At 38.4% G+C, this 26012-nt stretch overlaps 1 protein-coding gene across 5 annotated transcripts in view; it reads left to right on the top strand.

Annotated features, from left to right (window-relative positions):
- unc13c (unc-13 homolog C) overlaps positions 1-26012 on the top strand; it is a 130839-nt gene that overhangs the window by 98474 nt on the left and 6353 nt on the right. For 3 of the 5 annotated variants that reach the window (XM_011493025.3, XM_020700036.2, XM_020700039.2), the window contains 12 exons: positions 6605-6731; positions 8203-8299; positions 10596-10739; positions 10943-11020; positions 14701-14778; positions 16397-16423; positions 18876-18964; positions 19107-19244; positions 20092-20215; positions 20501-20563; positions 22707-22787; positions 25675-25822. In XM_011493025.3, the coding sequence (XP_011491327.2) occupies positions 6605-6731; positions 8203-8299; positions 10596-10739; positions 10943-11020; positions 14701-14778; positions 16397-16423; positions 18876-18964; positions 19107-19244; positions 20092-20215; positions 20501-20563; positions 22707-22787; positions 25675-25822 (1194 nt within the window). The remainder of the gene's footprint in view (positions 1-6604; positions 6732-8202; positions 8300-10595; positions 10740-10942; positions 11021-14700; positions 14779-16396; positions 16424-18875; positions 18965-19106; positions 19245-20091; positions 20216-20500; positions 20564-22706; positions 22788-25674; positions 25823-26012) is intronic. The other 2 variants (XM_011493029.3, XM_020700044.2) reach the window with 1 other exon arrangement.

Below are 26012 nucleotides of genomic sequence, written 5' to 3' on the forward strand. Positions count from 1 at the left end.
AGGACGGCCCACAGAGTTCACAGCATGCACAAGACAAAAACGTGTACATACCCAACAGGGAATGACAAAAGAGCTCAGCCAGTGCAAGTGTACGACACACCCACTACTAATCACAGAACACGCTACTTTTAAAAGACTTATTTGTGCAAGCAGATTCACATAAATGATGAAAATCCCACAGAATTATCATGCTTGGTATTCAATGAGCAAGACATCATTAGTATGTGCAGAGTGGTTGATCAATGCCCTCTCAGCCAATCGCTTTATTTGTTAAACAGTTGCATCAATCATATCACTACCTTTCAAATATGGTGTTACTAAATGGAGACCTGATAGATAGTTTTGGCTGTCAGACCAATGCATCACACTTAAAATGTATCAGTTTAATATGATTTAAAGATGGTAATGGTGCACAGATGCTGAGGGTATAGCTGGAAACCGTGGGGAGAAGTCCTGTACCATCTATGGCAGGTAAAAATTTGAAGATTAAACACCTTTACTGAACTTCATCATGTTGAGATGGGCTCTCATTTGCATGCTGACTTCACGGCTTTGCTTCTCTGCAATATTTTACATAATTCATCATGTGTGGAGCATAAAAAAAACATGTGAAAAGAAAAAGCGTATTTCAGTGTCAGCGGTGGTGCTGCAAGTTTACAAGAGATGCACACATTAAGACATACTTATATGGTACGTTAAGCCCTTCTGGATTTTTGTGTGTGGCAGTTGTGAAGAGGGGGGATGGGATTCATGTGACACCAACAGCAGTTCTGTGGACGTTAAAATTGCATAAATCAAAATCCCTGCGCATGCATGGGCTTTCTCCGGGGACTCCAGCTTCCTCCCACCGTCCAAAAACATGCTTCATAGGTTATTGGTTACTCTAAATTGAATGTGAGTGTGTAGGGGTGTGTGATTTGTGACCCTGCCACAGACTGGCGACCTGTCCAGGATGTCCCCTGCCTTCGCCCACAAGTGGCAGGGATAGGCTCTGGCAGCCATGTGATCCAATCTGCTCAGATCATGAAAGATCGCATTTGTGTTTTTAACTGATCATATCAGGAAAGGTGGCTGTAAGACTCAAATGCAGACGATAAGCTTGACACCACATGATAAATCTTTATTTTAAAAAGCACAAGTATGATTTTAAGAAGCAAAACACTGTTTTCACCCCCATTCATGCTTTTGTGTCTTTTGTTGTTGTGATTTTGTCTGGTACATTACCCTTTTATTGGCATGCTTGCGTTTTGCTGTTTTTCAATTTCTCGTATTAGTTTAACTGTCATTGTGTTTGTTGGTAAAAGCATGTTGAGGTTGGAGCTGCCAGGAAAGAGGACTATGAAAAAGATGAAAGAGGAGGTTCATGATTTGGTAATGGAGGACATGAGGGTGGTTGGTGTAAGTCAGGAGGATGCAGAGGGCACAATTAGATGGAGACAGAAGATTCTCTGTGGAGAACCCCAAAAGGGAGCAGCCGATAGACAAGGAAATCTTTTTTTCTATAGCCTCAACTGGTGAAATTCTTGTTTCTTTCTTCTTTCTCAATGGACTTTTTTTTGTTTTTGAAATCAAATCAAACTTTATTTGTATTGCACTTTTGAAACACAAGCTTTACGATGTCAAATGCTTTGTTTTTGTGTGTAAATCTGGGAACTACTTATTGCTAGCTTCTTCTGATCATATTTACTTATGAATTCGTAACTTTAACCCTTGTGCTATCTTAGATGACCCCACCCTTACATTGACGTGTTCTCCCCACCATGACAAAAGTGGATAAAGGGGGAAAGATTTCATGTAATCTATGGACACCAGTGAGGTTCACAAATCATTGAAGAAAAAATGTTCAGCGCACTGTCTAGTGGGTCTAGATGACCCAATTCCCAACGTTGAAGTGCCTAGGATAGCACAAGGGTTACAGAAAATCAAAATATATCGTTTCAGATCAGCCCTCATTAACTTTTTCCCCTTGTGATCAAGTTTCCCTTTGCCATGCTGTTTAACGCATATGTTTTAGGTAATTTGTTACAGTTTAAAACAAAATACTAAGTTAACATTTAGCAAATGAAAAATCAGCTATTTCTATACAGCTCTGCAGGACATGCAGTTAAGAAAGATGTGCGTTGGAGAGTTTGGGGGAATTTTGTAAAATTGTTATTTGAATAATTTAAGCACAGCTGCTAAGCTAAGAACAATATCCTCTAAAAGATCTCACCTTCATAGTTTGAATGATATGATTAAGTTTTGTATTTAATATTTTGCTGGAAATGTTAAGTATAAGATATGCTCTGATTATGCAGACATTTATTCATCTTTCCAGCGATACTGACCTATTTCAAGACATAAACAATTGCTTTGTCCCATTTTCCTTCATTTTTTAAGAAGTGAAAAATCTGTTGTGCACATTCCTAAACAAAGCTGGGCTAAAAAGATAGCTTTCTCCTTATCAAGCAAAGGCAGCTACACAACACTTATGTTTTAAGATTTCATTTTATTTATTTTTCTGTGAAGGAAAACATGTAAACATTACCTGAATATACACAGTAAAGAAACTTTTCCTTTTTCGCTCCATTTACTTTCTTGGAAACTTTCATGGGGTTTGTGCAGCTGGCGCCTGCTAAGGGAATGATGAGATTGTTAATCTGTTTGTGTGTGTCCATTTCATTCATGTGAAGCTGCTTTGAGATGTCAACTGACTTATTAGGGCGGCACTGTCACAGTAGATTCCACTGTGCCGACATGCACATCCTCTGCAGCAGCTGCAGATGCATGTCTCCTGTGAAACCACGTGGAATCAGCATTCATAGCAGGCACACAACCAGGTCCTTCTGTGTTATAAACTGAAAAGATGAATTCAGGTAAGACCTTTGCAGTTTCAGTCATCGAGAACACCTCTGCCTTGAAAGTTATGGTCTCTTAAAAACAGATGTTTTATAGTTCAGGGCTGGAAGCCATGAGGTAACCGTTTCATGTTTGTAATTTTTTTATCCCAGAATTCATGGAATAAACAAAGTGCTGAAGGTACTTCTAATGTATTTAATTATTTCCTTTGCAGCTTTTTTATACAAAAGCTGTAGTCAACAACAAAGTTGGCTCAGAAATCTCTTTTTTTCTGAAAGTGACAATGTGTTTGAAGGCATCATGCAGGTACTTTGTAAATTGAGTTCATGTAAATATCTCTCCCTGAGTCTTGATAGAAGTGTGGAGCAGCAGGTTTTATGCTATTCATCAGTGTTTAGGCCAGGGCTCTTATCAGGATTAAGAACAGCATCCAGGGAACCAGGCTATGTGGATTCAGACCGTCTTTAACGTTGTGGATGGATGAATGTGCAATCTTTGAATGTATGTGCAAACGTACTGGACGTTGGAAACGGGTTGGAAAATGTTCTTGTCTTTCATAGATTTTCTGTGAAGTGGTTTAGATAATTATTTGGATGTGGCCTCTCCATTATCAACGTTTAATTTGCGTAAAACTGCAACATCTGCTGAACCAAAATTAGATGTAGGCCAAAGAGAAATGGATTTCATGGTTAGTTGTATGCTGGATCAAATGCAGCCTAAACAAAATGGGTGGATGCACAATTACCGGCAGACGTTAAAAAAAGACAAACTGAATCTCTTTTCAGATCCTATTTTGGAAGCCATCATGTGTTTTTACAGCCACATGCAGCCATCGTGCCCACAGGTTGCCTCATTAGGTGAACAGTCCAGAAAATGTCTAGTTAGTGATTTCACATTGCCTACAGTGGTGTGCCTTGACTCTCACCAACAGCAGCGGTTAAAAGGCTCTTTCAGAACCCTTTCAGCAGGATGGAGAGAGTTTAGAAAACAAATGAATGTGGCAGTGATGTTTTTCTTCCCCTAACTGAGTATGTCATCTAAAGCTGGCAAAGTAATTATAAAAAAACAAAACAGCTGCCAGCCTCCTGGGGGAAAGCCAAAAAAAACCTAACAGACGTATATTGTTTTGTAAGTACTAACCCCTTTTTACCTGCACAAAGCGTAAAATAAAATTCCAAATGGCCCGCACCAAAAATGCCAGCCTGATTTTAGACTCAGGTCTGCAGGAGGAAAGTCTGGCAGCTGCATTTCGTGATGCTGCCATGGGCCAGTCAGGCTTTAAAAACAGCATCATATAATTTTATAAGTGAAACTCTTTTTTTTCCGAGGTCAAAACGAATATTTGCTGTTATTGCTCTATAAATCCAATTTCGACCAGTGCAACTGAAATGAAGGGAGGAACATATCATTTTTAATACTTTTTCAGTGCTTTTTTAAAAAAAAAATAAAGCACAAGAAACATGGTCAAAAGGTGATTTGTAACATTGCATTAAAAATGTTTTGGAACATGTACAGCATCCAAAGTTTTTGCACAACTGGTTGCTTTTTATTTGAAAAAAAAAAAACAAAACTCAAAAATAACAATTCAAAAACAATGCATTGTGGGAAACTGAGTTCTGACAGTTCTAGTGACGCAGAACAGAAACGGCTGGCCCTCAGTGAAGGCAAACTGTGTATTTTGTAACAATTTCTGCAAATAGTGATTCATTGATGAAATAATGAACTAGGTTTCTTTTTATACATTTTTTTTCAAACAAATAGTAATTGAAATCGACATCAAAGAGATTACAATATCAATAGAAATTATTTTACTTTGAAACACTTGATTCTTTTATGTTTGTGGTTGTAATGCTAAACACCAGACAAACATTTGCATTTCTACAACAAAGGGAACTCATAAGTAAAGGCATTACAAATCGTGTGGTTATGTGTTTTATAGTTCCCTTTGTAAATTAACTAAATTGTCTTTTTTTTTTTTCTTTTTCCTCAGGGACAGTGCACATTAAAAGCATCACTGCAATGAGCCAGAATTACCCCAGCCGCGATTTGTCATTTGTTGTCCCTGGACAGATGTTAAAATTGTCTACCTTTAAAGCTAAAAAGAACAATTAAAACAATAATTGAAAATATCTATTAAAAGGATAGACAAGAAAAATACAATTATAAGACAGTGAAAATTAAAATACCTATTGATAAAAAAGAACAGGCTACATACATTACAAGATATAATGGCACAGATCATATGAAGTGGGTAAACTTAAGCAAGGAGATGAAACTGAGAAAGAGCACAATCCTCACACCCAGCTCTAAAACAGTCTCATTGGCTGTTGTGTAACATCTGACACATTTGCTTTCTCCACCTGTTTGACCATTTTCAGCAAAATGAAGATTTAGCTATACCCTTTTCAACTAGGATGCTATGAAGGGCATGGAAGAGTAAAATTTGACTTTAAATCAACCAAATACAAACCAGTGAACGACAGAACACACATGCTGTCCAGCTAAATATTTATTGACCGCCATCAGTTTGAGTTTTTCGTTTTTGATTCATTGATTAGTCTGCAGCACCTTTGCAAACCTGTCATTCTGTTTGAACAACATCACACAGAAGCATTTGGTTTTTATAAGCTGATTAAAATGTGGTCGAAAAAGAATCCAGTCGGAGTCACTCGGTGGGCAGCTGCTCTCTTTATTGTGTCACTCATGGGAATCGTTGTAATTATTACTTAAGCTCCCACAGGACATGCATTTACGGCTGTTCAGCCACGGTTAGCATGACCATCACAGCATTTGCCCCTCCCCTTTGTGAGCATTTGGTCTCCTGTGTATTTAGTTCTAACTTACTCAGTGGTCTTTGCTCTGCTTCCTGTTCTTTCTGTGCTGCACTGATAAATTGCAGCGTTTCCCTTGCATGCTAAAACAAAGTTTCCAAAGATCCTCTGTGATATTGTGACATGGCTCCCTCTTCTTTATTTGATTTTTTGTTGTTGAAATTGCCTCCTGATGAGGGTGTAGCCATTACATCAGCACTTCAGCTGAACATTCTCTCATATCAGTTCCTCTTTTTTCAACATTTACGTATTATTCACTTTATTTCTTTTTCCCTGTTACTGTGTCAATACGGAATTTTTCTCTTATAACACTTTGCAAATTTTAATCGTCGTTTTAAAATGCAGTCATTTCCTGTCTTTAAGCAGATAGAGACATATTTAGATTTAAATCAGTTTCACTAAAGTAACCACAGTTTGACTTATTGAGCTCTTTTTAATGTTCCTGAGGTTTTTTTTTCTGAGCCAAGAAACAGTTCTGAGTGGAGCTGGGGATTTTCCGGCACTAGGCAATGTGATTTAATATATAATATAACACATTTAGAGCGCGTAATTTTGCTGCTGAAAACATAAATGTGTGTCAGTACCTACATAGCACAAAGGGATGAAGGTATTTTGTTTTATTGATGTGTTTTTCAACCCTTACTGGTTGCAGACTGCTTTTTCATTTTTTGAATTTATTTTTTATTTTCAAAAAGGCTGTATTAGAGGCAACACTGCTGTTCCATATTTTATGTTCACTTATTACTTATTATAGCAAGTTAAAGTCTGTTTTTGTTCTTGTGAGTCATTTAAAAGGCTGTCTGTTTCATAGAAAAAAAAACATTTTTATGATTAACCAACCTGTCTTGGAGTTTTTTTATTCAAAGTAATTTTTCTGTAAATGTGACCTCCTTAGCAGAGCATTTTTGTCTTAATATCTGTCATCTGCATTCCAGAGCACGACAAGCACCGCCTATGCAAAAGCACCGAATACATGAATCTTCACTTCAAGGTCAAATGGTTTCATAACGAGTACGTTCGTGACCTACCGGCCTTCAAGGGGGTTCCTCCTGAGTATTCTTTGTAAGTTTGTACACACAGACACATAACCAAATTATAAATATAGTAGAGACTTGGCTTATTAGAAAAAGTGTTGTAACGTAGGTGATTAAAACAGGAATTTAATGTCTGAAAACAAGCAGATTAAAGCAAGTGGAAGGAGGACAAGCCTAATTTAGATACCGATCTAAGCAGTAGAAAGCGCTGGCAGCAGTAAGTTGTGTTGTCCTCATCTGGATGGCACCATATGTTATTTCAAACGTTCTATATAATGTTGAGCATTAATGGTGGCTTAACAGATGGCTAAGTCACCTATGGCACATCACAAAAATACCAGTGTGGCACAATGCTGAGGCAGCGGTTTGAGTTGTGCACTTGCAAAAAGCTGGAAGATTCTTGTTTTTTCTCGCTGCCATCCCACTAAAACACTGAGATTTAAAGATTTAAACACAGATTTACATAAAGGATTCATGCAAATTGTTGTTCCGGAACACAAATATACATTTTTTCTTTTTTTTTTTTTTGCCTTCCATCTGTATCTTTATCAGGAAAATATATGCAATTGTGTGAAATTTGAAAAAAGTCAAATTGCTCCTGTCTAAAGTTTCATGTATTTTGTTCTTATTTAATTTAATGAGCACTATAATTTTTCTATTTTTCTCATTGTTTAAGAGCATTTCAACTGTCTGTGAGTTATTGCACATCATTATTAGGAATGAAATATCCATTGTTTCCTAATCTGAGTGAATTCTGAACATTTTTACGGTGGAAATTAACTAAAATAAGCTCAAATGAGCATAAACCACTCATTGATAAACTGTTTTCAAAGTATTGATAAACTAGGAGAAAAAAAACTGAATCTGTAAAACTCCTCTTCCTCTGTGTTCAAAGTGAGCTTTTAAAAGAGCGTGTGTTTGATGAAGGGACACATTTACAGTACAAATCTTGTTGCATGCAAAGTCACACTTAGCTGTGATGTAAACACATGTACAGCAATCAGGGAACACTGTGCCCTTTACCACCCAAGCAGGCCATCAATGTAATGACTTGACCTCCACGTCTTCAATGCTGTCACTCAAACACCGTTTCCAGCTCCACTGATCCCTCACTCGCATGTGCAGTCTCACCCTTCCAGTCGCCATGTTTTTCTTTATTGGTCTTTCCTCATGTGGTGGATGTCCTTAGTGAGAGTAGTCAGCAAGTTTTAAGGGGACATTCATTGAGGACAAAGTCAGACATTAAAATAAACAATGAAATAAGAGACTGAAGGACACAATTGTTAGTCCAACAGCAAATAGACTTTTGCACTTTGTCCACTCCCAGGTAGACACCTGCTTCTCCTTCTATCCCCTACTTTAATCAGGATTTAAACTTTAAAAAACACCAACTCTAACTAATCCTAGTTTAAGTAGCAAACTCCCTGGCCTTTGACTTTGTTCATTTTTGTAAATTATGTCAAGAAAACTGTACATAAATGTTTTTTTCTATTCCTTAGATGGTTTGAGCCTTTTGTCATCCAGTGGCTTGATGAGAATGAAGACGTTGCCATGGACTTCCTCAATGGAGCTCTTGAAAGGGACAAGAAAGATGGAGTGAGTATTGCATTCAATTTTATATTAGTTCACACATTTGAAGCATCTTACTAGAGGGGATTGGCCTGCTGAGAGTCAATTTAGTCCTAGAGGAGAACAATATTTTGCTCAGTAGAAAACAACTCTCACCTTGAGAAATGACACGACATGAATTCAAATTACAGTTTCAATAAAAAATTGATGTGAAACATAAACAGAAAACAGGATTTTTGGAGCCTAAAAAGCTGAAGGGGCTGTGGAAAAAAAAGCTTACAAAACTAAAAATAAATTTATGTGTTTTACCACCATTTTCACACTGGAGCACTCTATCTAATTTACATAACATATTTTATACATACATATATACTTTTTTGTCCTGTTATTGAAGAATAGTTCTTACTCCTTTCAACCAACGCTAAGTGTCTGGTTTTTGTTTTTTCTAAAGCTTAAATCTCCTTCTGTTTAAGTGGAATAATGAAAGCTTTTTATAAGTTCACCTTATTTGCCCCGAGCTGTGGTTTTAAAACAAGTGAAGACAGATTGAACATGTCATAAACAATTTATATGCTCTGTTTGAAAGCAGTGGTTCACAGAGTTCTTTATGAACCAGTGGGAGGAAAGATTTATTCTATTTGGAAAATGTCCCATGCAGGGGAACACAAAATTACCATCTTAAGGAAGATGTAATCCAATTAAACACTTTTTTAAAACATTTTTTTCTGTATTTGTTTCTTCAGGTATTCTAAAAGCCATCTGTCAAAGCACTATACTTGTTTTTACTGGGGTTTCTTCCAATAGCATAAAAAACAATATAAAAATATATATATATTGTTAGTGTTTGTTTTTTTTACTGTTTCCTACAGCTGAAGTCTACTATCAAGTATGTAATGTCCTTTTCTAATATGCGGAAGTGCTTAAAATAATTAGTATAAATGAACAAAAACAATATCAGATTCTAACTATGCTATATTAACTTCTGCTATGAAATTGCCACAGTGTCAGTGCTTCAGTTGAACTTTTGGGAGGACTTCTATGAGTTCATTTGGCCATCAGTGGACCTCACTCCTTGTTCTTTCTTGTAGGAGTTGAAACATTTTAGCTAAAAAATATTGGTCGGGAGAATTCTACTAGTTTTGTCTCCTGTTAAAAGTTGTAAATTTCAACACATTTCTTTTTGCTTTTTGTCATCCTTTTATTTCCATGTTCCTGCACTTGTTTGGTGCCCTCATTATTTTTCAAGTGTAAACTTTTAGCATTTTTCTTCAGTTCAATTATGTGGAAAATAAAGATTCCTAAGCATATTTCATTTTTTTCCTTAATTAGCTATTTATTAAACATTTTTATTGAGCATTTATTACAGCCCTAAAATTACATGACATTTTCATAAATGTTCCATAAGTCCTACACAACTTCTGTCCAACCAAACCAAAAAGCAAGGTGGAATTACAAAACCGTAATTCTTGAAGCATCTAGAGAGAAAGCTAAATACACAAAATCAATTAAATGTATTTTCTACATAGCTAACAAGTCCTACTACTGAATTATTTAGTTAACATATTTGAAAGCCATTTAGACTGTTTTAGTACAATTTTAAATGTTAAAAACTTAGTGAATGGAAGCTGCTAGCAGAAATAGCTTTACATTAATGCATATTTTAATTTACCATACTCCTCTTTTAGAATTACCATTTTGCTAATATTACTAGTTGTGTCAATGTACCAGAACAACCTGTAACCCAAAGAAACACCAACAGTTAGTCAGCACTATCTAGTTGATAAATCTTTTATGTAAAAGGTTTGCAAAGTTATCTCTACACTATACTTTTAGCAGCATTCAGTACCAATGATTCATTATTAGCTTTTATTTTATTCACTTTCATTTTATTTGATTATAGTGGAGACAGCCAAATAGAAATGTAATTTATCTGCTAACTTAATGAGCTTTTTCCAAAGCAAAAGAAACATTCATTCTTAAAGTTGCAAAAAGTAAAGACCTCCAACAGCTACCTTGAGATTTCATCTCAGACAAATCTCCCCTAAAGGGGGTAGCCACTCACACAGATGAGAATTCAATTCAGACTGACTTCCACATCAGTTTATTAGTTCATCTCAGCCATCACTGAGTGTCCACATAAGCCAACCGATCATCATGCTTGAGGGGTCTAGAGCAGTGGTGTGTGATTGAAGTTGTAACAGATCAAATGTTCAGTTCTAACCATAAGAAAGCTCTTCATGTCTGAGCTTTTCGGTCTGTTTTTCTTCTCTGCTCGTCTGTCTGCTTCCATCTAAATCTGTTCACCCATTTCCCTCTCTCACAGTTCCAGCAAACCTCGGAGCACGCCCTCTTCTCCTGTTCAGTAGTGGATGTGTTCACTCAGCTAAACCAGAGCTTTGAGATCATCAAAAAGCTGGAGTGCCCGAACCCACAGGCTCTGGCTCACTTCATGTGCCGCTTTGCAAAGGTCAGGCTCTGTGAGATAGCCGCCCAGTGAACCCCAAAAATTCCTGTTTCCAGTAATAACTCACAGTTAAACTGATTGCTGTTGATCAGAACTGACTGCTAAGTGCATCCATTCTGTTTAGATTCTTTGCCAATTAACTGAAAATACCAAATATAATCCTTAATAAATGAGCCATCAATAACAGTGTCTTTTAATCCTTACAGACTATCAATAAAGTTCTTCTGCAGTACGCAGCAATCATTTCCAAGGACTTTCCCTTGCATTTAAATAAGGAAAATGTGGTAAGTGCCCCCTAAAATTATTTTAATTTAAAAGTTACGTTGTGCTTTTTTTTTTTTTTTTGCAATAATGCAAATCCTAAATGAAGTTGTCAGATAAAAACTTTGACTTTGATTAGCACCTCCAGAAGCAGTTGGCATGGAGACAGTGAAGAAACTTTCGACACATTTTTAATCTCTACTCTGCAGCAACACGGAGCAGTGTCTCCATTAAAAAAGATGCAATAATTTTTCCCATAGTTCAAGTGGATGGGGACAAGTCGTTGATATTTTCTCTGTGGGCTGTTTAGTGTCTAAACCTACAGCTTTGTGAGTGGCCTAATTATCCAGTGTAGTCATAATGGCTGAAGTGAGAGATAACAGTGTTGAAGCAGAGAAGGCAGATGTTTCTTTATAGCATCGACAGGCTCATTACATATAATCCAGGGAGAACATGAGATGTTTCCATTTTCCCAGACGCACTTATATATTTTGGCTTCTCTGTGAAAACCTCCATGATCCCACTTGCTCCCAAATCACATTTTTGCTGCAGCATTGTATTTCTTGTTTAGTTTTCCCATCAACATTAAAAAGGGATCAAACACTTTATTCTCTTTTTATAATTTAACCAAAAGACAAAAGTGATCTTACCCATTTTCTTCCAAAACAGAAAGGGGATGGTGCGTTTTATTCAGAGAGCAAAAATCTTCATGCACATTTTTCAACGACCGTGCTACGGGTGACAGGTCGCAGCAACCTTTTAGACAACACGTAAGGATAGGCAAGGGTGAAACATGTTAGACGCAGGTGTGTCGTATGGAGTAGAATTTTTCAACCCCCCCAAATCCTGCTTCTTGGAGCCCGTTAGTGGTGTTCATATGATAAGTAGGGCTGGGTTGATAAAATCGATTAATCAATCTGAATCGATCCAAGCTTAATGGATCAATAATTGATCCCTAGTTGTAAAGATCGATCTTTTATGTATTTTCTTTTCTGGTGACCTAACACTAACAGCAGTAAAGTATCAAGCTAGCTAACGTATAATAGAATTTCCTACAGGAACGCTCTTAACATGACCTAAACATAAATTACTGACTAAATGAACAGCTTTATATACTTACAGAATAATTTCAAACACATTCAGATTATTAATGTATTTCTATGCAAATAGCTCTAAATGTATAAACGGTGTAAGTTCAAATTTGAATTGAATCGAATTAATCAAGGATCTGGTGAATTGAATCAAATCAGTTCTGGATATCATTGGTAATAATACTCAGCCCTAATGATAAGTGTGCACTCCTTGTGTGCAGCTTGACTGTTAGAAATTAGGAAATTAGACAATCAGAGCTTTGTTTGTGTAGGCGTCATTCACACACTGCTAGTAAGGGGCTAAGGGCACCATACAACAGCGTCACTCATTTGTCCTAAGTTCATGAAACTTATATTATCCTTACAATACTTCATGGTACACTTACCACACACAGGACAATTAAACTTTCTATTCTCATGTTGTCCCTTGAGGTCGACACATGAGCCTCAAGGGAACTGCAAGACACACCTGCGCTCCCGTAAGATGTTGCAGCTCCTCTCTACATCCCTCTGCGAGCCTAGACAACCCAAAAACTTGCAGCACCATAAGGATACATGACTTAGGCTTTAAGTGAAGAGATTTATGTGATCTCTCTTTTAAAAAGAGCACTGGAAGGAGGGTAAAAGTGAAGGACCGGGGCAGTATCTACAGTGATGTGGACTTTGTACCCGTGTGTCATGGAGAAGCTGAGTTTAAAAGTGAGGCTTTCAATTTAACTGTCAGTTCCGGCCCTCTCCCACAGTCATGAGCTGCGGGTTCTAAACAAATTTGGGGCGGCCGTGGTGCAGCGGTAGGGCGGTCGACCCATGATCATAATATTGCAGGTTCGATTCCCGCCTTGCACGCCCATGAGTCGAAGTGTCCTTGGGCAAGACACTGAACCCCACCTTGCCTCTGGTGGTAGGCGGGCGCCTGTGTTTGGCAGCGGAACCGCCACCAGTGTGTGAATGTGTGAGTGACTGGGTGAATGGGTCTGTGACTGTAAAGCGCTTTGTCCTTGTAGGAAGAAAGGCGCTATACAAGTATACGCCATTTACCATTTACCATTACCAAATGGATAAGATCTCAGAGACATACAACAAACATGAGCTTCCCTCACAGGTCATTGGCTGGGGGTTTCCTTGGAGATGGAATTTATAGGTCAGTTACCCAGGAGAAGGTTTGAACAGAGCAGCTTCTCAAAAGGATAGAGCCACAGAGCAGGTTAGACATTTGGTAAGAATGTCACCAAGTGAAGTGTTACATGCCTACCTAGTAGGAGGCCCCTATTGGCAGACTGCAAACACACTGGGGGAATATATATTTTAGTTGCTCTGGGAGCACAGCTGTGTCCTTCTGGAATAGCCAGGAAAAGGGGCAGTTCTTACTCAACAGTTTTTGTGGAGATGTTTGACTTAACCTCAGATAAGTGGGAGCTAATATGCAGATGGTATTCCAGTTAAAGTGCCAACAAAGGTGTAGTTTTCTGATGGGCTGCTTGAATAATTGATGAAAAGCTTTTGGAAACGTTTTACCCTCTCATGTATTGACACAAAAAATCCTGCACCTTGCACTCTTGATAAACTTCCACAAATAGAAAAAGAAACAGTCTTCCATGCTTTAAAATTCCATCAGCATAGGAAAAAGATCGATCGGAAGGATCTACTGCGGCTCCAAGCATCAAAATTAAGTACAAATGATAGTGGACCAAAGACTTAGCCATGTTCCTTAACGTTTTTATGTTTCAGAATTGTATACCTGGGGGGATGCTTTAATGTTTCTCAGATTTCAAACACTTAATTGATTCTGGATACAAACATTCCTATGCACATGTATGGACTAATAGAAGGGCATCTAACATGCCAAGGCTGTAGGTAGCACGGAATTACGCCCTCAAGATTTTATTACACAGTGGTGCAGGACGAGTGAGATGTTCATTGGTGTAGGAGTTAACACTCTCCAAGCTCTTTTAATAAATATTATTTATGGTTTAAACGCTTTGGAGAATGAAACCAATCTGTCACCAATATCAGGCACAACACTCTTCCATATTCTAGAGGAATGCTGCAACGTATTCAGACTAAGACAAAGCTGCCTTTCTGGGTAATGAAAAGACACCATCCATCTCTGAGGTGCACAATCCTGCCTGTAGTTTTATTTGTGACCGTTGAAAGAATGGGCAGATGTTGTGTTCTTCTGTTCTTTAAGGAAATAATGCACATATTATGTTTGAGAAAAGGATCCACAGCTTCCAAAAAAAAATTAGTGATAAATGTCTGTTGCCACTTAAATTTGTTGCAGGACTGAGAATCAATAACGCCTGCTGCCACATTCAATGCAGACACGTCTCTCTTGTGTTGTGCATGGCATCTCCCTGCCGTCTGCTGCTCAGAGACTTCTCTTTGTATAAATGATGTGTCAGGAAGTCAAAACTGATGGGTTTTGTGGTTGTTATCCTTGCGATTTTTCTGACGTTTTGTCTCGTGCTCTGTTTGATGGAAGCTCACAAACTCCTGCCAGATATTGTCAGGAAGCCTGATGTGTTGGGTTTTTAAAGGCTGCCATTAAATAATAAACACATTTCAGCCACACTGAAGTGTAAAGTTGTATTCTTTTCTTGTTGTTTTTACAGCCCTGCATCATCCTTAACAACATTCAGCAGCTCCGTGTGCAGCTGGAAAAGATGTTTGAATCAATGGGGGGCAAGCAGGTTTGTGCATGTTTTGTGTATATATTTAGTGTGTGTTGAGTGTACTGTGTTTTTGATCTATTGCATCAATCTGCTCTCTTCCACTGGAACAGCAAAGTGAGAAAATGTGGGTGGATTTAGACCCACATAGTGGAAAACAGTTTGTTCTCTGACTTTGGTGTACTTTCTCTCCTTGGCACATTATAGCCCATTTGTGGTCACAATAATGCTGCTTTCACACCAGATTAGTGTCGAACACCTCTCTTTTGACACACGTCAAATTTTTTGCTGGACACTTATCCAAAAATGTGTTCAATAAAATACAATCCAGACGTGTGTGGGAGGAGCTACCTCCAAAAGCTTTCGCCTCATTACATGCATGGAAGCATATACTTTATATCTTCTTGACAATGCATGGAAGACATGGGTGATGTTGGGAGATCAGGTTTATGTATTTTGAAGAGTTTTACCAAAGCATTGGCAAACACGTCTCATGTCTGGATTCAGGACTCGCCCCGTATGGTGCGCTTCATGCCGGCTGGAGAAGCTGCGTCTGAATGACCGCCGCTTTCAGCAATACCTCCGTCTCTCTATGACCCAGTTTGACAAATTACTGTGTGGTTTTAGTTTCCAAAGTTCTTTGTTTTTTTTAACTAACTCAGCACATTGCACCACGACACCAAAAATGCACCGCAGAACATCTGATGGCATCTGTACATTGACTTGACATTAAAACTGGACGCTCATGACTCACAAATCACATTCGGTGTGAACGCAGCTTAAGTGAGTTTTCACACTACGTTAGTCCAGCAAACTCAAATCAAATGAGAAGAAAATGCCAAAGTTTTATTTCTGTTCTTTTTGATCAGGCTAAACAACAAGAAAGGCCAGTCACTCACACCCTCTTAATTGAAGAAGATTGCTACTGTTGCCTGCAGAAAGAAAAAAAGTAGCAAGATAAATTCAACTTGCTGGTCTCTGCACATCTTATAAATAGAAAATACAGATCTCTTAACTGCAGCACATTTTTCACTGATTTTTTTATTTTTTTTTATCTAAAGATTGTGTTCTCTGGAATCGTGTTGTGTTTTTTTTTTTTTTTCCTCTTCCTGGAACACAAAGTCCTAATGTGTTTCTATCTTTTGTTGACTGGATAATCTTCATTTTTACTGTAGCGAATCCCACCAACGTTTACTTTGAAGCAAATTGAAACCTTCCATTTTAGCTGGACCAGATTGGCTGATTGTGCCTTGGTGTGAATGAAGCCAAAGTGTTTTATCAACAGATGCTACAATAAGCTCTGAATCTGGTAAATATGCTACCTCAAGGCTCTTTGAAAGGGAATTGATCCAATGCAGACTTTCTGTATTATTTCAATCTGTTTGGCTCAGCCTACCTCTCTGTCACAACCTCCTCTACCCCCACCTCTTTATTGTTCCCAATGTGTTTGTTAGTGTTAACCTTACCTTTTTTTTTTTTCTGTCAGTCTAACATGAAATAAATTCCCCACAGCTTTTTGAACTTTGGTGCATGTTTCTCTCTGGTTTCTAACACCTGTGTCGTCTTGTGATTTGCTTCTTGTTGCTGTCCTCTGTCTCCCTCCCATTTTCTTTTCTGTTGTCTTTCTCTCTGTTTCCAGGAGGAGGGGGTTGTGTCCTTCTGTAAGGTGTGTGCAACACCCGTTTTTACCCATTCCTGAATGATAAAACTAAGCACGCCCCCCCTCCCTCACTGTGCCAGCTCACCACCCCTCATGCCCTCCTGCTTTTCACCCCACGCCCCTTCCAACAGCATGTGCCGCAGAGCATACAGAAAATGAATTATCATCAGCCCTCTGGACAGGCTACTCCAGCTTCCCTGCTCTAAATGGGGGTTAGCCTCAAAATTACTGGATCACACCTTTATTTTTACCTCCAACCCATGACTAAATTAGTATTTATATAACAATAATCCAGGCTGTTGTGTGCTCATTCAGCCCACTACACGTCCCTCTCAATCCCCAAAGCTGCACGCACAAATACTTCGGACAGGATTTTTCAGACCGTGTTTACTGAGCTTCTCAAACACTTACACATCTCTCCAACTGTAACCTCAGCTAATGCATCACTGCTGCCTATATGTTTGCGTATCTAAACCTAGATCATTTGCAAGCCATTGTTTCCTGAGGTAAAATGACAGTGTGGTTCTTCAGCTTCCTGCCTCAAAATCCCATTCAGAATTTTCACTGTCAGCAAATTTTGAGGTATTATTCCAAGTCTTTTATAAAGGTAATTGGGGTGCAGGACTACTGTGGTTTCCCTCCTGAATGTTTGGCAATTTTTCTTTAGCAACAATAGGCTCAAATAAAGCCAATCTACTTACTGTAAGTTGTTATCTTGATATTGTCAATTTAAATGGTTAATAACCTCATAAAAGTCCAATTTCTGGACGTATTGTTGAGCTTTTTTCCCTAAATCCCCACCAAACTATTTTACCGTGTTTGCTCATTTCATATCAGCGATGCCTCTTTGTGAAATATGTCCTACTGGGTGCTGTGAGTCATTCTGGATCAACTGTCCTGTGGCAAAACAACCTGCCAGCCAGTAGATATTGAATTGTTGAAACAGGGAAAGTGAAGTAAAGTTGGGCTCCAGCTGATAGGCTGTCAGGGGAGAGTGTGTACACTCTGGAGGACTCTGGATGCCAGTCAGAGCGGAGTGAAACCAGATACCATGGAGGAGCCAGGTGCTCCATGAATTCCAAACACTGTGTTTTATTTCCTGTACAAAGCTTAATTAGTAGACTTTTGTCAGTTCTTCCATATAAGGGTCTGCAAATGAGGGAGGGGGTGACTCATCACTTTATGTAGGACATTGTGTTACAGATTCCGAGGCACAAAACTTTATCTTCAATCTGACACAAAATTCTCTGTTATTTATCAACCCAAAACAGTGTCTTTGAATTTAAATGAAGACATTCGGATCTGGATTGCAACTGAGCTGGCAATCAATAGAGTACAATTTTCTCATCCCAGGAGATGACAGGTGGCTTGGTTTGCTAAACAGAGTTTGATAGAATTTGCCAGATTTCCTATTAAGTCATAGTAGTCTTGGGAGGAAAGAAATAATGAGAATCTCAGTCCATGAGACCAACCTGAGGATAAGAGGTCAGACTTAATCATTACCTTAAAAAAATTGTTATCCGTTTGCTTTAATTTTATGAAAAACGACTCAAAACTCTGTGGGCAATCGCTTCCAAAGAGATGACAGAAATGTGAGCATGTGCACTCAAACATGCCTGACTTTGAAAACATGCTGCAGACAGGGGCATGTGTGCAGAATAACAGTGTCTATAAAAAGTTCAGTTCACACATCACATGCCAGCTGAGCCATCCGCCATTCCAATGTGAGTCAAGCGGCGTCATGGCTGAGCTTATCGGGTCCAATGTGGTGGTCCGTCATGCATGTGTGCCTCTTCTCACACAACCATCACAGCACACAAAGATGCAGCTGCAACTGCATCCACACATCTTCTGAGTATTCCCTAAAAAGCTTAATAGACACAAACCTTTCTGCACATCCATCACATGCAAACCCCTAGACAAAGACTTTTTGACATGCATAAACACATGCGTGTCATGCACCAATTTAGCAAATCCTTCTGACATGTTTAGGGAAGTATTCCATTAGATCTAGTTGAAGAGCAAACAAGGAATATATGTAGTTGCAAAAGTGTTGATCAGTACACTTATAATCCACTTTGCTACACACAGGGGGTAAAAGTGAGGCTAACTCTCAGAGGCACCCTAGGCTGATAGCATTCTGTCTTCACTGTTACTTTTGCAGCAAGTGCACACAAGTATCCCTGTGGCAGTCTGCTACTTTGCTGACACCATGTCTAATGACACGGCATGCAGTCATCACTGCAGCGCTCTGAGGTGAGCTGTCCGTTGGTATTCAGAGTGTTGCTCGGCACAGATGGGCAGCAGAATGAGGGGGAGGCCACCTGTACAGCACGTTGCTGCTCTTCTGTACCTGGTGCTCCCCAGCAGCATAGCCACCGCAGTTGAGGCATCCTTCAGAGACACAGAGTTCTCCACAGTTAGTGCAAACATTCAAAGAGCTTGTGGTCTTTTGCAGCTGGATGCAGAGGCAAGCGATCTTCTGAAGGAGCTGCAGAACAAACTCAACACTGTGCTGGATGAACTCAGCGGAGTGTTTGGCTCCAGGTGAGTTTTGATGTCTAGAACTGCATTTAGGTATTATTATCAGTTCAGTGGCTTCAATTATAATTTGACAGTGACATATATGACACATTTTAAACAAGGCTCCAGTGCTCAGGACTCAAATTCTTCTTGTTGGATTATACAGTTTCAAACCAGTGATTGAGGACTGCGTGAAACAGATGAACCAGGAGCTCATTCAAATGAAAGGAACAGCCAAAGGGAGCAACGCCGCCTTGGATGCAGAGTCGGTCCTTCGGCCTCTTATGGATCTTCTCGATAAAAAGTGTGTATCTGCATAATGCTGGAAAACAGCAGGTTCTGTCTAAAGGCAGTTGGCTGAGGACATTTCTCTCCCAAAAATCCATTGTGCAACTTCATGTTGCAGAAATAGAAGAAGTGCAGAGAGAAGAAATAATTTTCTTAGGATCAATGTAGAGAGTGTTTACATGTATAAGCGGGGCATGTGCAGCCATGGACTGCAGGCACGAGCAGCCCGACTTCATTCAGTAGTTGCATTCTGCACAAACAATCAAAGTGACCTGAAGCAAAAAAAGCCCCAATGAGACTCAGGGGTAAAAAAAAGATGAACATAAGAAAAGTACAGGAAGGGGTGGGGGAAGGCAAATTAACTCAAGGATAAGCGAGACAAACCTGATTAAGTTAAGCGATTTATTAACAAAATAGCTAAAGAAAGTGGGGAACACTGAAACCAAAATACGTTTTTTGTGAATTTTTTTGTGAATTACTGTCTTATGATAAACGTCATAGGGAACCTTAGAGTATATTTATTTATGTTTTTATGAACAGTATTCTTAAAAGTGTTTTGCTTTTGCTGATCTCGTTTTGAAGCTTTTTGCCAAAGCTATATTTAGGCCACTGTGGTATTACAGGAAATCCTCTTAATGATATGGAAATTTAAAATCCTTCCTCCTATCTCAGACCTTGGTTGCACAATGGGGTTAGATTAAAGCATAAAGCTGCTGCATTCGTGCAGCCAGTCACAGGTGTTTTCACCTTTGTTTTCTATCGATCGAGATGTCAGTGCATGAAGCCCTCAGCTGCGTTTGCTGAGTCTAAGACGTGTGCTGCAAGTTCTGACCTCACACTTGCTCCTCTCTGCCGCTTCACAGCTTGATGTTATTTGCCAAGATCTGTGAGAAGACCGTGCTGAAACGAGTTCTCAAAGAACTGTGGAAAATAGTGCTCAACACCATCGAGAGAACTATCGTTCTGCCTCCACTGAGCGACCAGAGCGTGAGTTTTATACACTGCGATTCCTCCTCTCGTCCAAAAATGCATCTCATTTGACAGCTTGGCTTCCACCTCCTTGTTTTTGTCCACCTGTCTTCCTATCGTTCCCAGCATCTGTTCAGCCTTCTCTCCCACCCTCCTAACACACTAATTACTGCTCATGAAGTGAAGCAGGATGGCATCTCTACTTCTAAGGACACATGGACTCCCATTTCAAAATTGTAATCTTTGTACTTTAACTTTGTCATATTCACTCTCTGTGCTGACAGAAAAATGTTGTTTTTACAGCAACAGGGAGCTCAGATGATCTTCAGTGCTGCAAAGGACCTGGGTCAGCTGTCCAAACTGAAGGTGTGATTCGCAGTCTCTGCTACATGGACTATCAATCATTTGTGAGATACATGAGATATGCTTTAAAATGCAGCTCTTCAGCACAAAGTTCAGCATTTCCCTGATCTGGTTTTTCTTTCTTTCTTTTAGCGCTTTCCAGTTCTTAGCTTTCGTTGTAAAATGATATTAAACATTTTACATAAACTTTTCATTTATATTAATTTGTTCAAAAAGTTTGACATATTTGTAGAAATATTTAAAGAAACCTACAATGATTAGAACAGTGCTGAATGATTTAGGAAACTATTCTTTACTAATCTGAGCCTATAAAATGATCTATTTAAATTGATTCAGAAAAAAACATTTCTTTTGGAAAAGGGTTTTGAAATAACGACTGTATTTAGGCTTCAATTAATTTGCTGAGGTCTTGGTGACCAGGGGCGAAGCTACAGGGGAGCAAGGTGGGGCAGCCACCCCCTTCACCAAAAAACTGTGCCCCATACCTGCCCCCCCCTCGATTTTTGAGTTTATATTATTATCAAGATTGACAAAGATTAAGAATTTATCAAAAAGAATTGCAAAAATAACAAAGGAAACATTTTTAAATAAAAAACAAACAATGATACCAATGAAACTATTAAAAACAAATATTTTTCATCCTCTCCTCTCTGGTATTTTGCCACCCTTTCAAAGTCTTCTGCCTCCCCCACCCCCTCCCTTATATAAAAAATTGATATCATAATGCTGCCTGATTTTAGATTCATGATCAAAATGGAAAAACCTCACACTGTATGCACAATGGGCTAAACCTGGACTAAAGTCTTAGTTCTATTTAAATGTCAGCTGTTGGTGACTATTAATGAATGTGGGTGGGGTCAATTTAATTACAAACACAGCTTTAACAGTCATTTGGTCTTATACAAGACACTATTTGAAAATTCCATTTTAAAATATATATTTTTTTAGATTAATGATTATCTTTGTGTAAAAATTACAATGAAGATCCATATCAGATCATTAAGCTGCACTTTTTAACTCTTAAATGAAATTACAATTCAACATAAAGCTAGGAGCAATGATGGAATATTGAAAATAAAAAATATAAAGAAGAAGAAGAGCATTTCATTCAGACACATAATGTAAATCAGATAATGTTAGGTTTTTAGTGTATATCATAAATCAGTAAAACCCGACAGGCCAGGTTTTAAACTGCTGATGAGAGCAGAGGAAGGCTGATCCTCTGAGCTCTGTGCAATGAGGCACTGGAGTGATTCATTGGCAACATTATGGTTTCACTAACGCTACAGCACCTTGGAGAGGTATTTTAGCTATGAGTCATATAGGGAGAGTGCAAACGGAGCTCCAACAATTCTGCAGCACAAACACGGACAAGAGTTTCACCTCTCTGTGTTGTGTGTGCTGCTCTGCCGGATGTCCTTTAAGGCAACATCTGTGTACAGTTTATCAGCTTGCACATGGGCGTGTTCCTGTCTTTGTTGCTTGGAGCTTTTTCATCCATTTATAATTCATAATTATAATTAAATCAATCTGAACTCACATATTTTTATGACTTTTATTGTCATGGGAAAAAGGTTTGCTGCATTCTAAATTTTGTGATACTCGTTCATAAATGTATCAAATTTCAACTCACAACATCCCGTACAAAATAAATAAATAAAAAAAAGAACAATTTCGACAATACTTGCAAATTAATACCTTTTGATTGTATTTCCTGTAAATAATAAGTAGTGTTTGCATCTCCATTATAACAGCTTCTGCTTCAGTTTAATCTCAACGCTCAGCTCCTGCAGAACTTTGCAGACTACAAAAAGTAGAAACAAAATCAGAGTTCCTTCAGCATCCCACATCATGAAACATTCTTTGTGTTTTGCTGCACCATGCAGGAGGAGTGCCTTGGAAAAACAGCAAAGTCAGATCTTTACTAAACTAAATTAAGAGATCAGAAAAGCGTAATTTGAAAGTCACAAGAATGTATTTTTATGATTAAAATTAATTTCACAGCTTAGTCAGAATTTAAAGATCGCAGCATTTCTAGGTTTAGAGCACAAGTCTTATAGAACATTCTAGATTCAGAATATAGGAAAGTTACTTGTGAGAATTTTTGTTTTACTTTGCAGTGATTCACTCTCTGATTACCCTTTAGGAGCATGTAATTCGAGAGGAAGCCAGAAGCCTGACTCCACGCCAGTGTGCCGCGATGGATCTAGTGCTTCCCACTATCAAGGTACAAACAAATTCAACTTTGGAAAAGCAGCACAGGTGAAGGAAAATGCACAAAAAACAGATTCTTGCCAATCCCACATCTGAGGAATTCATTAGATGCTGAATGTCACTGATGTATAAAAGTATGGAGGATGAGCTTCAGTTCTGCAGCAAAGTTAAGAAGAGACTTTGCTTTGTGAAGTGCCGAGAAAAACTAATTGATTTACCGTCACTGTGGAAACTGTTGGCAGGCAGACATCTAAAATGTCAGTTTTATGTAATGATTTCTCTAATGATTGTAAACATCCAGCAACTTGTTGCTTTATGATGCTTCACGGTTCTATCCCCCCTCCTCTTTAAGCACCGCCGGTATCCCTCTCTCTTCTTCCCTTCTTTTCTTTTCCATCCGGTCCAACTAAAGACTGTTACAGATATGAGTAAGATCAATAAAGTTTAGCCTAACTTACAAAAGGGGTTTATTTAAATATACACAAAGTGTGTCAAACATTTCATAACCCCTATTGTAACAGTAAAATATGCCCAACACAAGAGGCTTTCAGCTCTCATCTGTGTGCTCAGCAGTTGGACTGGACAGGTAAAAAAAAGAAAAGTTTTCTTTTTTTATTTAAATGAGAACATTCACCTATTGTTATACTGCTTTTACATATGTGATAAAAAACAGAAAGGTTACCTGCATCATACAACATCTAAAAAGCCACATGTCCTTAAAACCAGAAAGAAGTTTTATTTAAAATAGGAAAAAATGCTGCTTGTATTTTAGATTTATGATCAAAATGAAAAAACTTACACTGTAGACATACTGAAATGTAAATAGTGATCACATAAGGACATATGTTGTAGCTGGACTAAAGTCTTTTATGTTCCACTCAGATCATCTTTTGTTTGAAAAGTGTTCCTGGTGGTCTGATCATTGTTTATCCGTTTTTAACCCGAATGAAAAAACCTGTTGTTTTCTGGAACATAGTTTCTGCAGAGCAACAGTAGTTCATTACAAATACGCCTGGGTTGTGAGCGGGACCGTTGGCACAGAGCAACCCCACCGCCTCGTTCCATCAGCTCTAACTGAGCTGTCCATTTACACGCAGTCCCTGTAGCTTACAGCCACTCACAACCCCAATTTAATATTACCAGTACAACCAAAATAGTGATCAATATTGGAGCTATATATCCAGTCATAGAGTTTTGAGCCAGATGTCAGCTTAGACAAGGAAAACGAAAATGTAAATGGATCTAGTCGTCTAGAAGTGGATGCATCAGAATGGAGCAGAGCAAGCTTCAGGCCAACCCAACTTATTTTCTGCATCAAAAAGAAGTTATACTTCAATCTTTATTTTTTGTCTGCTCCTGATTAACAACAAATTGAGCGAAGAAATCCGCAGAAATGCAATTTCAGGCTTAATTTTCTTTAGAAAAATATTTTTTTCTAAATTTTCATTCATCATCACAATAGCATGTTAAAAACACTAAAAACACAATTTTAATCTGAGTGGGCACTTAAGGTAGTGGGGTAAATGCACAGACCCAAAGGAGTTATAGAACTGAGTGTCCACACACATGAGTTTCTGAATATATACGTGATCAAGTGTTAAAACTGTTTTGTCCGCTGTAGCTTTTGACCAGCTGACCAGCATTTTAAAATGATGTCATACTACTAAGAAGATTCAAGAAATAAGCAAGGAAGAAAAAAAGGTTTTTAATTGTAAAGAGTGCAAATAAAAACAGGACATAACCATAGAGAATGTGATGAGCTGTGATATACATGTGGCTGTAAATTCAACTAGAAGCAGGCTGATATTCTAAACACGCTTGAATTGGGTTTCATAGCTAGAGGTAGATCTGCTGCTTAGTTTAGTGATCTGATATTACAAAATTCCTGCATGAAACATTACTCTCATCTCTATATCATTTAAAATGCCAGGACATCTTTGAAAAAAAAATACAAACAAAATATTCATTATAGCACATGAACAATTAAAAAGGCCCCTAAGTAAAATATCAAAAAACAGTTGGAGATACTCCAATATGCATGCTGTATATACTGACCCCCTTGATCATTATCCATCTGGCATTCTAAATAAAACATTTAAAACAGGATTTCAATGCAATTAGTTTAAAAAATAGATAATATGTATTTATTTAGTGTAAACAAAATCTTTTGTAAAAAAAAAAAGTTAAACCCTATAGTTTAAAGAAAAACTTGTTTGATGCAAAAAGTGCAAACCTTTGATTATGATGTGTATTTATAACTGACTGTAGGGTATTTATTTCAGGAAGGCCCCTGTCATTTTCAGAGAAACCTCCTTTGTTGAGCCTCTGCATAGTGCAGACCTTACACCAGTATAAACATATTTGCAAACACTTTCTAATGGATTACATCAACCTGCCTGATGAGGATGTGCCCCAACGAAACCTGACGCTTGCACAGAACAAATCTGTCTTTTAATCTACCATGTACCTGTAGGTATAAGACTGTTGTGGGCAGACTTTTAAACCTGGAACATGCTAACACCGCAAGTGTTCCGACACTTAGGCATTGGCTTCCTCTCCAAGTCACCACATACAGTGCTTCCCAGTTTACTTCTTCTCTTAATAAGTTGCGTTTGTGGCCGCCCACCTCCCGTGCATGGGGGTGGTGACAACATTTAAAGAAAAGGCAAAGCCTCGTCTGTCCTCAGCTAGTAGGCCCAAGCATTAACCGTCCATGCAGTAGGTTTAGATTCAAATGCATGGTAATTTTGAGTCAGCAGTAGCTATTACAGCTGTCTACTGCTGGCCTCCTGCTTCTATAAAACCCAACTGTGCACATCAAGTTTATTTTCAGCCTATAACTTACTTTGGAATTTTGCTGTGATCATCTTGACTGATTTGATCATATCTTGTTTGTGTAGCAATACTTCCATGCTGGAGGAAACGGGCTGAAGAAAACCTTCCTTGAAAAGAGCCCTGATATGAAATCCCTCAAATATGCGCTCAGCCTTTACACTCAACCTACAGATGCCTTGATCAAGAAATATATATGCACCCAAACCTCTCAAGGTAAGAAGCGATTCAGTCACTTTCAGATAAGTTGCGTAATACAAAGCAGTTTAATGTGCCCCTGTGTTTTTTTTGTGCTTTTGATTAAGGAGTTTGTATTTCAACTGCTGTCTGCTGTGGGTAACAAACGGTTTGAAACATTAGGAAGAGTAGTTATAATTTAAATTTGAGAGCCAAGAAAAAGACCAAT

This window comes from Oryzias latipes, chromosome 3, assembly GCF_002234675.1.
Source record: "Oryzias latipes chromosome 3, ASM223467v1".
NCBI lineage: Eukaryota > Metazoa > Chordata > Actinopteri > Beloniformes > Adrianichthyidae > Oryzias > Oryzias latipes.